The 13,505-nt window shown below is 36.5% G+C and overlaps 2 protein-coding genes across 2 annotated transcripts; one reads left to right on the forward strand and one right to left on the reverse strand.

Moving 5' to 3' along the window:
• The first annotated feature begins 2,708 nt into the window (after positions 1 to 2,708).
• On the forward strand, positions 2,709 to 7,480 carry LOC117141680. Its single transcript, XM_033305276.1, has 8 exons — positions 2,709 to 2,812; positions 2,894 to 3,094; positions 3,366 to 3,900; positions 3,963 to 4,139; positions 4,550 to 4,660; positions 5,651 to 5,795; positions 6,457 to 6,618; positions 6,676 to 7,480. The coding sequence occupies exons 2-8, from the start codon at positions 2,902 to 2,904 to the stop codon at positions 7,456 to 7,458; spliced, it is 2,106 nt and encodes a 701-aa protein (XP_033161167.1). The 5' UTR covers positions 2,709 to 2,812; positions 2,894 to 2,901; the 3' UTR covers positions 7,459 to 7,480.
• A 2,247-nt stretch (positions 7,481 to 9,727) lies between these two features.
• On the reverse strand, positions 9,728 to 12,447 carry LOC117141679 (vacuolar protein sorting-associated protein 11 homolog). The gene has a single exon (XM_033305275.1). It carries the CDS (start codon positions 12,339 to 12,341, stop codon positions 9,843 to 9,845), a length of 2,499 nt encoding a protein of 832 aa, XP_033161166.1. The 5' UTR covers positions 12,342 to 12,447; the 3' UTR covers positions 9,728 to 9,842.
• Positions 12,448 to 13,505: the final 1,058 nt, after the last annotated feature.

Raw genomic sequence — 13,505 nt, forward strand, 5'->3', positions numbered from 1 at the left:
CATGTCCAGTTTGCCCCTGCTGACAGCAAAATCTTTATAACCTGGGGAGCCTCTACTGCCGTACGGGAATCTTGTAGGACCTCCGGTTGCTAGGGAGCTCATATTTGAGCTTAGGACCAGATTCGCTCCCGCTCGCCCTCTTCGGTTGCATCTCCCCGCTCCCCATAGCCAGTGGGATGCATTCCAGTCGCACGTGACGAGGGGTTTGGAACATTGTTGATAAAGAATGCATTTAAATTCGTCCGTATTCCATATGAACCTCGGAGGGCAGTATATCGCGCCAAAATTGACAAGGACATGGCCCGTCTCGATGCCTGCAGACTCGAGTTGCACCTAGTCAGTGGTTATTGGTGTAAGAGGGAAGTGGACTAGGCTGGATTTTACCAGGATCGCTGCACCACCTTTGGCGTTACCGGCGCTCGGGTCGTTGGCAGTGTAGGACTCAAATCCAAATATTTTGGGTACCTGTGCCTCCTTGCAATGAGTCTTTCTGAGCAGCAGAACATCGATTTCGTAACGCCGCACAAAGCATTCCACATCGGCCAGCTTCGTAGACACGCTATCGGCGTTCCACACTAAGATGCGCAGCGGCATCATTATGGCGCTCGACGCGCTTGGAGAGCAGTGAGCAGATTCATGATATGACTGTTGTTGCTGTTGTTACATCATCATCATCATTAATTCCATCTGCTTCTCTTGAATCGAGCGTAAAGAATTATTACCTTTATTTAGCGTCTGCAGGATGGCTTCATTGCTGCTGCTAGCATCCGTCGCCTAGACGACCTTAGCCGACTGCGGCTCCTGTGACGACTGAGGATTCTATCCTTGGGCTGTTGTTGCTGATTCTGTTGTTGGTGTGTCAGGCTCAGTGGGTGCTTGTGGTGAACGAACCCTTTAGCAACATCTGCATACGATATACCGCCTCAAAAAGAGCGGATCTCAATACCTCCAGATAAGCCCCGTGTAGTTGGTCGCTCATTTAACTCTGTTCTTCAAGCCACTCCACTTTTGGGTCTGTATCGCTGCATGAACGCTTGTAGTTTGCTGCAACATTTATAATTTGCAGGTTGCTGTCCACCAAAGTTGTAGTAAGTGCACAGCTCGATGTGTGGCCTAGTACAGTCCTTGGCTAGCTGTTCGCCGGCACATTTCACACAAATGTGGGCCTTACGGCAGTATTTGGCTGTGTGGACAAACTGCTGACAACGATGTCATTGAACTTGCTTGCAGACAGGCTCAATAACTACTCTCATATGGTATAGTGTCTTTACTACCAGAATCTCTTTATTGTTTGCCGCAGCAGCAATGTTCAGGAATAACATGTTGACTGGCAGAGCTTTTGAGGTACTTGTTGCGTTTCGCCTTAGCGGTGTATGTGGTTCTCGACCGGTGGTTTTTGACCGATCCAGCTTTTCCTTGATCTGGTAATGTAGCGTACTGTGGTGCAGGCCTTTCACGCATTAACTGTAATGCCTCTCTTCTTTTAGCTGGTAACAGTGGAACTCATACTCTTCGTTCTCGCGCCAGTTGACTATGCTGCGAAATGTGTTAGCGTCAGCCGAGCCCCAGGACACTGCCCATTGACGCCCTATCCTCAACCTTTTTAATGTTCACTATATTTTCGATGCTCTGCATCATCAGGCATACGTTGTCTACTCCCTCCATTACTGTAGGAGGTGGAGGTATCATCCCGCTTAGCGGCAGCAATAGCAGCTTGGTGACTGGTACTGGACTGGTCACACAGATCGCCAATATCATTGCCTACTTCTTTGTCGACTGAGAGATGCGCAAGTAAACCAAAACGGTTTGAGTTGCCGCCGTATCTAAGTTGTGTTGAGGAAGGGTTTTCACCTTGTTTGCCGATATTAGATTTCGATTTTTTTCTGCCAGTCTCTGGAGAAACACGAGACTTTCGCTTGATTTTTTGAAAACGCTGCGGGGAGCACATTGAATAATTCATAATATATGAGGGATCATTGACGGCTCTTGTATTACTATTTGTAGACAGGGCAGAGTCTTTTTTCGGCACGTTTTTCAGCAATTGCTCGCGAATCTCTCTCGGGCCCGCCAGCCATTTGCTTCATCAAAGTGAAGTCTATTGATTTTTTCGGTGGGCCATTATTTTCTATTTTCGGTTGTGATTTTTAGCGACACGAATTTGACAATTTCAAGGCACACATGTAAGAATGCAAAAAATCACTAGGGTCCTAGCCAAGACTTGAACCCTGTGATAGATAGGCTTTGAGCTCACAAACAGCGCTGTTTGAGCGATCGCGTGGCAGCTGGGCAGCGGAGTCCTAATTCCAGTAAATTAATTTATTACAGTAACGAAATAGATGTAAATAAAACAAGTCAGATATGCTTTGGATCTTGAAACACTTTAGTTTTGAAAAGAAATCAATGAATTTAATATTTTGATTCGCATTATCTATCTCTATATGCAATGTATAACTCATGCATACCATATAAATATTTATCTATTTACGCGAATCAGTGATTTAACATTGAAATTTTAAAACAGCTATAACTAACTGTTTTCTCCGGTTCTGCTCGCTACGAACTGCAACGGCTATCTTCTAAAGTTTTTATGATTTCTGTGCAGAACCCGATCGTCAAAATTAAGAGATAGATGAGTTTCGGTGGAAATCATATATTTTTAGAAAAAATAGCTAGTTTCTTAACATTAATATCAGTAAAAGCAAGTTAAATAACTGAGTGGTGGGCACACTAATTTGATAACAGCGTTAACCACATGTTGGCTTTATTTATAAAGTTTATTAGAATTGGAATAAGTTAAGTGGGATTCAATTTGGTATGTAATTCCATTACTCACCAATATTAAATCTTTGCGATTTCTAATGGGTACTGTATGATTTATTTTATTGAACAATAGGTATCAGTATGGATCAAATCATAACTTCGACTCTGAAAAACCGTAGACGACGTTCTCTTGGATTGCGACTTTTAATATGTTACCTTAAGAAAAGTAACATTAAATTAGAAGAGAATGTTCATACATGGACATGTTTATTAGTTCAATCATGCAAATTACCTGAGTTGTGTTTATATGGTGATTTAATATTTTCCGCCATGGGTAAGTTTTTAATCTGGGAAAAATGTTAGTAACGAAATTTAAAAAAACATTCCAAATACGATGTGCCAGAAAAAAGTAAAGCCAAGTTGAGGCTTATTGACAATAAACTAGTTTATTTTTATAACAAAGCAAAATACAGTATTAATACTCTCTGCTATCGCTAATCTTCCTCACGTGGGCAGCCGTCCACAGTAATAAATTTTCTTGTTTTAAAAGCTCTCTATGAAATATATCAAACATGTATGAAATATAAATATGTTGCACTTTTCAGCACTCCTTATGGACAAAATTCAGAGCGACGGTAATATGTCGAAAGCATTCGCATCTGCTCATTTATATAAAGTAGTCGAATGCTTATCTCACAACGAAATATATAAACACAATCGCTCAACTGTTGCCGCCTTACACACAATCAAGAAATGCCTAAAATATTACCCAAAAGGATTAAAAGCTAAAGCATCAACTATCAAAAATATATTAGTACTATTAATAGACAACCAAAACGATGAAGTTGTTTATCAATCTGGTGAATGTTGGCTTTTGTTACACAAAATTCATGGCATTTCCGATAAGGAACATATGAATAATATAACTGAATGGAAGGATTTTCAATTATCTTTACTGAGTAATATCCAATATATTATAAATAGAACAATAGTTATGCCTGAAGAATCAGTTAGCAGCCCCTTCATACCAAATCATTTTGGAGCTTTCACTTTTGAAGCGCTAAAAGATCCTTTTGAAAGGACTTCACAAGCTTTTCGACGGATTTTTAATCTTATTGAATATTTAAAAATTGCTTTAAGGTAAGAAAAATATTTGTTACTTTATGTAACTGCAATTAAATTAAACACAATGCATTTTTTAGCAAACAATTTATTTTCAAAAAAAATATTTGCGTACATCAAATCTTGGCTTTAATACAAAATGGACTAAATACACATGTACACCAACAAAATTTACAAATTAATCATGCATATCTTGAGATATTTTTGCCGCAAATGCATATAAAATTATTGGAGCTTTTGGAAATTGTCATTCAAACGTAAGTAACAGCAATAAAATAAATACCAGATCTAATTTGTAAAATAAGTATTACATAGTCAAATTCATCGACATTCAGCGATGACTTCTTAAAAAATGTATTTACAAATCAAATATGATGACATTTTGAAATCGGATGTCGCGATAATTAACATTTAACATCAAGTAATGTGATAACACTACCATTTCAAAAGTTAGCGCAAAGTACTTTTGAAAAATCAAGCTGAATGTTTGAAGGAAGGAGTTTTCGGAACAGGGGAATACCTGACTAAAATTCTTATAGATCCGTGTAATTCTTTCAAAAGTGCAAATTTTAAAAGGTCCGATATATTTTCGGTTTTAAACAAGTTCCAAGATTGTAATTTACATTTTAAAAATTGTCTTTTATATTCATTTACCTTTGATTTATAGATGTCATACACACTTAAGGATGGACTTCCGGCTTGTTCTAAATATTTTATTGGAAGCCCTTGAAAAAACAAACAAATCAATGTCACAAGAAGCAAATTTAAAAGAAGTTTTGTAAGTACTACCTTGTAAATGTTGTAAATTAATTTAAAAACAAGAGGGAGTGATATAGTCGAGTTGCACAGCTATTGGATACCCATTACTCAGCTAGTCGAAGTGAAATATTTATATATATGAAATAAGATCAGAAAATTTTTCAAAAGTGTGGGCGTGACAGGCTTGGGTGGCTTGTGGGCGTTGGAGTTAGCATGAAAAATAGTTTTTTGGCAAATCGATAGAAATTTACAAGACTATTACATAAATCAAAAATGATCAAAACATTTTTCATTAACATGGGCCAACAAACTTGCGCTGTGTCAGTCTCTAGAATCTGTCTGCTTAATCTCACTCTTCGAGCTTTTATAGTGCCTGAGATCTCGATGTTCAAACGGACTGAATGACGGACAGACATGGCCAGATCAACTTATCTTTTGAAGTTTCAACGAATCTAGTATAACCTTTTACTGTACGAGTAACGGATATATAACAACGGGTATATTTTCCAAACGCGGAGTATGTGGAGTACTCTGGTATCAGTCCGAAACATATGATTTATGGTATTATAGACCAAAACGCATATGTCCTTAAAATTGACATTTCAACAGGATAATGATCGGAAACACACAAGCAAATTGGCTATAAGAAAAAAATGAAATAGAGGTAATGCCGTGGCCAGTCCCATCTTCCGATTTAAACCCAATTAAAAACCGGTGGGGGGGACATTAAATGATATGTGTCTTAGAACTACCCGACGTCTAAGGGTCAGCGAAGTGAAAACTTTTAGCCACGCCCACTCTAACCCCCTAAAACCGCTCAAAACTTCCACGCCCACATATTTAAAAATTGCATATTTTTTCATAATTTATTAGTTTTGTAAATTTCGACTATAGCATTCCTCTTGTTTTACTCCTGCAATCAATATCCCCAAATAGAATTCCATAGAACGAATAATTTTGTTTTTAAATGAGCAACAAATAAAAATGGTATTAACTTTGACATTTTAAGGAATATGCGCCTGGTGGTGTACAGAGTAATATCCTTATGGTGCTCTACTCTGCAAGAAGGAAGCCATTGCGAAATTATTGCGGATACTCTTATCAAGGAAGTGTTTGATGATATATCAACGCGAAGGCCAACTTCAAAAAAAAGTGTAAATATTGTTTTAAAAGTGAAATACGGCTATGGCAACACGTTGCAGAGTTCATTTTTTATGTAGTACATTGTGTTGAAAATAAGAACACTGTATTACCAAAGACACTAGACACTATTCTAGTGTCTTTGGTATTACTATATTCTATAACAATGTACACATGTATAAGAAATCAACTATACTAAGGGTATGTAGTGATCTCAGTCATACGAATATGACATAAGGAACTATGTATAAAATTTTTCGTTTCTTCCGTCATTAGAGTCAGTCGCAAATAAATTCCGCCGCGTTCACACGTTGTATCATTTTCTGTTCAGCGTTTCAGCCAATGAATACATTGTACAACCAACAATCCTGGTCGAGTGACAGGAGAAATATACACCCTAAGTATCTTTATCATTTGAGAAGGCTTCATGGACTTTAAACTACTAAAGTTTAAATTTCGTTTATTTTATTATCTATACCTGATCCTTATAAGTGGATAAGTGTGCATCGCGGCCTAAATTCTTCTATTTGAGCTCATTAAATTTATTCTTTGCTTATATAAACATTAATTATTTATATACATAAATATTATATAAATGAGCTTTGCAATGTGTATCGTCATAACAGTATAACGCATTCCCAATATATTTTAACACATTTTATAAATTTAATCCAGCTAAGCGGACCATACTTGAAACATTCACCTGAGACTCCATTTTCGATGCTGAAATGTTCATTATGTAATGAAGACTATCGTGTGCTTAGTCAACAAGCACACTCTTGCCTACAACAGTTTTTGTTATCGTCTGGTCATTTGATAAAGCATCAACTTTTAAAGGAAAGTATAATTTGCGAGAGTTAATAAGGTATCTTGTCTATAACTTTATTCTTACAGGCGGTGCACGACACCTTATTAGGAATTTGTGTTCAAATGCATTCTCAGTCTAGCAAAGAACCAGACTTGTTGGATACTTGGGACGGACGCTTGGAAGTTTACAAGTCTTTCACAGTGCTATTAAAATTACGAAACTATGGATGTCCTACGCCTTCTGAAATAATTTGGAATCTTTTGCACGAATCCCGATTATTTAATAATAGCATTGCACTTAAGCAAAGTCATAGTTCAAACTTGTTGGAACTGATGCTTCATCCTCAAAAGGCGGATATAAATTTTAAAAGTGCTGACAATTTAAAGAAAACAACCGTCTTTTCAACAAATGAAACGGAAAAAAGAATCGATTTGTTACAAACTATCAATAGTCCCGAAGACAGATTCTGTGATAGTGAAAGTCCACTGATATCGGCCATAAAAACAATTGAAAATAATAACGATGATAAAAAAAACACTGGCTACGACAACAATTCCTTGAATAAAAAGAAACCTTTTGAAGTCGTTTGTAAAAATTACTCAAAAGATTTAGTTGCTGAAGACACAACAAAAAATATAAATGAGATATCAGATGACCATTTGCTCTCATCAAAAATCAACAGTACACAGAGTTTAGAAGGACAACCCCAAGGAATTTGTAATGGCAATAATCTGAAGTCTGATTTAATATCATCCTGTTGCAGTGCTGAAGAATCTGTAAAAATGTTTCCTTCGGACTTGGAATCATCTTTAGATGATGCTAAAATGATAGCCGACTTGGAAGCGACATTCGTTGGTGAACTTAAATAAAATGAAAGACTAGTTTTGTATGCGTAACTTTGTTTTTTTTTTCGCTGTTTAATACTTCAAAATATAAAATAACTCTTTTTGCTGACTCCGTATGTCGTGTTCATAGCTACCTGAATTCAGTTTTGACAGCCAAGAAACTTACATTTTTCGACGGCACATTTTTCCCCATTGAAGAAGTCATAGAAAGCTGCAGGAGTGTCATAGAGTCTAACTGCCGCAGCTTTCTATGACTGCTTCATTGACTAAAAACCGGCTCGACAGCAGCCAAGAAAACAACACCAAACCTATCAGTAATAATAATAGCATCAGTCATCCCCTCAGCAGCTGCTGCAATAATTGACGGACGATCAGCCATGGTATCGTCAAGAGGAATATATATTATTAAATCATATACAGTATATCAAGAAACTGTTTACACACTGTGTAATAAGTTGAATATTTCACAGTGCGTAAACAGTTTCTTGACATACTGTATATTATGTTTGTCAGTGAAACGCACAAACTGATTTTGTTGGTCTGCTCGCTAATAAGTACGTGCGGCTGGCTCAGATTTCCCACCAAACTGATATCAAACGTGATCACCCGGTTATCAGTAACAACACGTTCCACCCTAGACTTTCCTCAAACTGGTGCGGGCGTAAGTGGATGTGGGTTGCTCGCGACCGCGTTTCCGCGGTCCTGGATGGCGCGGTCTGCGGAGCTGAGTGCCGGGCACGTGGGTTAGGAATTTTAGTTGTGTACCGCAAGGCAACGTCTCCGTTTCCAGAGAACCGCCTGGCAAAATTCCAACACGAACGATCCGGGCAACCGCCCTCAGACTCCGTAAGAGCCTCCGCTGTTTCTGCCGTTTCGTTGTTGTTGCTGTTGCCACGGTTGCTAAAAATTCTGATCACGTTACCGGTGATGCAATCAGGGAGGCATTTTTAAAGCGCAATGCAGAAAGATTAGCGGATTTTCTGTCAAGTTCGGTCTTAACTTCGTTTGACGATTCCGTTCTTCATGTGAGGTAGGAGCTGATCGATAGATCGATGAACTACAACAAAAAATTCGGAAAATTTTCAACGAAGAACTTAAGTTTTTAGGAAATCAGAAGTGAGTGACAAACTTGGGACTCTTAAATCCTCGGTTCGGGGGAAGATTTTAAAGCGCGCCTTGCAAATGCACTCCCACTCAACCTTTCTTGACGGCATTTCTACAAGTGATTGTGGCCATCAGCAACGTCCACTCCGGCATAGGGCACCGTCGGTGCCCCCACTTGAGCATCAAAAATTCGCTAGACCTTACCAACATAAAAAAGCTGCAGCACCTACGATTATGTCTGAGGGACATTGCGCTGGAAACCATTCACTGACTGGAACTATCGGATGGCAACTACGCTGTAGCATTGGATTTATTACAAAACAGATTTGGTAATCGGCGTTTGGTATTTCAGGCAAACATTCCTGAGATTCTGGAGCTAAGGGCAGTGCAGAGTGGTCCATATTCAATGCTTTGTGAACTGACGTACAAATTTAACGCTCTTATTCGCGATATAAACGGAATGGGCTCAACGGAACAAATCGCATTATCGCCCAAGTACTTGTCCAAAAGCTGGATTCGTCTAGTCAGGCGAAAAGGGAGGAGCATTTGAAGGACCGAATCTTCAAGAATTCATTTGCAACGTGGGAATCCATGGCAACGTTTCTGGAACATCGAAGCCTTCTGTAAAAATTCTGGGCACTCAAGAAATTGTTGCTAATGCTTTAAAAACCTGACCCCACTTGATCGATTCAAAGTAATTAAAAGCCTCGCGATTTATACAGGATACAGGGAAATATCGAGAGCTTTGTCAAAGCTCCGCCGAACACACAGCAACCAAAAAAGGAATGACAAAGCAAGGACAACGACCAAGGAAAAATGTTAAGTAATTTGAAATTTACTATTGTATAGTAAAAGGGTATACTAAACTCGAAAGAAGAAGAAAGCGTTTCCGACCTTATACAGTATTTTTATCCTTGATCACGATCGCAAGCCGACGCAATGAAAATTTTATGCTACCTTAAATATATATCGTTTATTACATTTTTGTTTAATATGCAAAAATATGTAAGCTTAACGAAACAGTCGTATATCAAACAAAAACATTTCTTGGAAAGGTAAAAAACAAGGATCTCAGCCTAAAAATAAACCAGTTATGACGAAAAATAAGAATCTGGTTGTGCCAAAATGCTTGCCAGAAAAATTTTTTTTTCTTTTTAAGAAAGACCTCACATTTAAAATAGAAAATTGGTTACTTTGGCAGCGCCATATAATGTATCGATATATGTACATTTATTTATAACGAATAATATATTAAAAATTAAAGAACATAATTTCAGATTTAGCTTTTTTTAAATTATTATATTTTAATCAAAGGGGTTAGAAGATGTAACGCCATCGCTTTTCGGCCGTCCTCCTATCATAAGTTTAGTTTCTAGCTTATTTCCTATAGAAACTATTTTTGCAAGTGCTGCAATAGTATCTGAAGAATCACAGCAAAAATTGGAAGAATGTTTTGGACTTATCAAATTTCTGGTTTTACATATAATACACAATAACTTTTCTTTACGTTTTGTCGATTTGTAATTGAGGCATTCTTTATGAAAGGAATGTTGACAAAGAAAATAAATGGACTGCGTACTTAACATTTCATGACAAATGTCACATTTATCATTACGAAACTCGATTGGATTGTTTGTATAGAGAGACAGCATGGATCTCGACCTCTTAATCTTTTCGTTGAAATTCTCAACTAACTTTAATTCATTCGCAGAATTAACCACACTTTGCATTAATCCATCCGTAAATATTGGTTTTATCTTTATAGCTTTTATTTCTTCATTGGAGCAAGAACTTTTTAACATCATGAGAAATGATCTTGTACTTAAATTTCCATTTAAAGCCACATTTGCATTATTTTTCGTAAGGTTTTCATCACACTTGTCTATTGTTTCGTTATGCAATGTGCCTGTATTTATTTGATGGCGGTGTATTCTTTGTGTCACATTAAAAAATGTATAAAGCCTACTTACAATGATAGTTTTGTCCAATCGCAAGCAATGTGTCTTTATAAAATCTGAGACAAAACTTGAACTTACTTTATCTACTTGCCAGAGTTTGAAATAAAAGACCAGCAAATAAAATAACAGTTTTTCGTCACAGACTGGAAAGGCTTCTATGATTTTAGCTAACATTTTAGCGCAATAATCGTTATGATCTGCTAAAATGGAACAGAAAGAAAGAATATTTTTTGATTCTTTTGCATTTTCAAATGTTATATTATTTAAATAAGTAGTGAGATCAACTGCTAGAGATGCAGGTCCATATTCTAACAATTGATGTAATAAATGCTCTTCTTCAACTGGAACTGTCAACTGATTGGAAAGGCTACATGCGAAATACATTTTTGATATGGTTGAAAGATGATGGTTTATTTCCGCAGGGCTTTTATAGTGCTTGGAATCATCTTGCTGCATTTCATGCTTAATTTGTTCACGCTTACTACAGCATTCAATAAGTCTTGTATGACAGCTCGAAGTCTCATTCTTTTTTTTCCATTCGGACAAGTAATTTAATAAAAAGGTATTGTATCTGGAATATAAAAGCTTCGAAATGACAGCATACGGTTTAATAAAACCGATGGTTTTAATAAATTCTTGAGTAGCTCTACTGATGTCTCCTTTTTGAAGTAAGTGATTCCCGTACTGAAATCGTACCAATGCAGTTTCTGGCGTTGAATTATAGCCTTCTCGATGCAACAATCTCAAAGCAATATTATACATATTTTTTTCAACTAAGAGACGTATATTAACATCTATGCTGTTTTGTTCTAACATTAATATGTCGCAAGCATTCGCGTCCCGAGAATTCGTAACAACATAGCAAAAATTGGTTTCACTGATTATATAAAACAATTCTTGAAATTGCTTTTGAAAAACTATGATTTTGTTTTCTGTGTCCAAAACAATTAGTGTCGTTACATTCTGCTTAAAGTTTTTGACGCCGACGATCAGGTAATGACCTACCCAAGCCAGGCATTCCTTTGCTCCTTCGATAGCAAAACAAGGACCCCTTCCCTCAGGAGTGTAGCAATAAACAGCGTCTGCCCGTCCCACAACCAACATCGAATCATTTAATTCGCAATCTCCAGCCTTGCGCATTACACTGCGGTAATTAAGATTACCTTTATCATTATCAAGTACAAATTTTGTATCCATTATGCTTTTCTCTTTTAACATAAAACAATAAACTCCTTGAACACATGTCACAAACATTATTTGAGTTGTATCTAAAGGTTGTGTTTTGAAGTCAAAATGTATTCCATTGACTGCGTTTCCAGAAACAGTATGTTGGCGAATATTTGCAGAAAAGTTTTTTGTGATTTTTCCATAATGCAAGAGAATATCACCATTCCCCAATCCTATCGCCAACGCAAACAATTTATCGTCAATGACGTCTGCGTTGAGGCATAAGGGCGTACTTGAAGGCTGAGTATATGCAGAGGCAATTATTGGAGCTCCTTGCTTTTTTGATAATCTATTAAGGTCAAATACTTCAATGTGAATACCATTATTGGTATCCGGTGTGACAGTCGCAAGACAGTTATTGCTGGTAAGGGAACAAAGAGCTATAGCTTTCCGGTTGGATGGAGACTTAAAGGTGATACAATCCCAATTTGAAAAGTAAGTAAGAATATTTCCGTTTCTATCACAAATTACTAATTTTATATTTCTTTCCTCAGTGCTTGATTTTGATTCGGGAAAGCAGTAGCACGATATTTCTGCTGTATTCGGAATTTTTACAAATGGTACGGCGATTATATTGAAAAGATCCACTTTCTTCCATTCCAACACACTTATATCCATTTTGGCAATAGTTTAATACAATTATGCGAAGATACTATTGCTAAAAGATATTTTTATTTTGATTGTGGAACATCATGATGGACGTTACGGGTTTGCCAAAAAATCGAAACAGCGCAATTTGAAAATATAATGTAGTTTTTATAAGCAAATTACACTACGCACATCCAATTGATATGATTTCAATTTTAGATGTGGATATGTTATATAATTAAAAAGTTTCCTGACAGTGCCAAAAGTGTGTAAGCTTGGAATTTGTTGTTTATTTTCATATTTAATATTTTTAATTTGTTTTTTGATTTATAAGTAAAAAAGGCATTGTTTAAATATATTTTATAAAAAAATTGCGTTTAATTCAGCAAAGAACTCTTACCTTCAAAGTCAAAAATTCAAAATATTTTATAGTTTTTAAACAGTTTCTTGGCCAACTGTATATATTACTTGCTAAAGAATGGACAATTTTGGAATAGATTCCTGCAGATATATAGACTAAAATCTAAGAGAATAGTTTTCGTAAACATGAATGACAGAAGAACGGCGTATCCAAATCAAGAATATATGAGTAGTATTTTATACAGACGTTCTTTACTGCTTTGCAAACTTCTGAATAATATCCTTATATCCTTTGCAAGGGTATAAAAACATGTCCATTCAAAAGATTTTTCTTCATTGTCGCCCTTCGACTCTATACCATATATGTATTTAGGATCACTAGGCGTCCGTCTGACTTTCTGTCCGTCTTCATGCTCGAGAAAAAATAGTTTGAGTTCATTTAGAAAGGAGTTTTAACATTTTAAAACATTCTTAAAAACTATGGACTATTTAAAGTCAGAAGGCAATGGATATTGATCAAATAATAATAAAAATACATATATATATAATAATTAATAATTGTTGTGTGTCTCCCCAGAAATAAGTGACACGAATTCTTATTTCTCCCTAGCTAAAAACTAGTCCTAAGTCTGTCCGTATGAATGTCGAGATCTCAGGAACTATGAAAGCTAGAAGGTTGAGATTCAGCAGAATCTGTATTTTAAATACAAAGACGCGACGCAAGTTAGGTGACCCATATTGCCACGCCCACCTTTTTGAATCATTTGTCAATATTTTTTCATAATTTTATTAGTTTTGTAAATTTCTATCGATTTACCAAAAACCGTTTTGCCA

Source organism: Drosophila mauritiana, chromosome 3L (genome assembly GCF_004382145.1).
Source record: "Drosophila mauritiana strain mau12 chromosome 3L, ASM438214v1, whole genome shotgun sequence".
Classification (NCBI taxonomy): Eukaryota; Metazoa; Arthropoda; class Insecta; order Diptera; family Drosophilidae; genus Drosophila; species Drosophila mauritiana.

Excerpts from the sequence above, each read along its gene's own strand:
- LOC117141680 (XM_033305276.1), top strand. The coding sequence starts at position 2,902 with ATGGATCAAATCATAACTTCGACTCTGAAAAACCGTAGACGACGTTCT. Across the intron at positions 3,901-3,962 it reads TATTTAAAAATTGCTTTAAG|CAAACAATTTATTTTCAAAA; the intron begins GTAAGAAAAATA and ends TGCATTTTTTAG. Across the intron at positions 4,140-4,549 it reads TTGGAAATTGTCATTCAAAC|ATGTCATACACACTTAAGGA; the intron begins GTAAGTAACAGC and ends TTTGATTTATAG.
- LOC117141679 (XM_033305275.1), bottom strand. The coding sequence starts at position 12,341 with ATGGATATAAGTGTGTTGGAATGGAAGAAAGTGGATCTTTTCAATATA.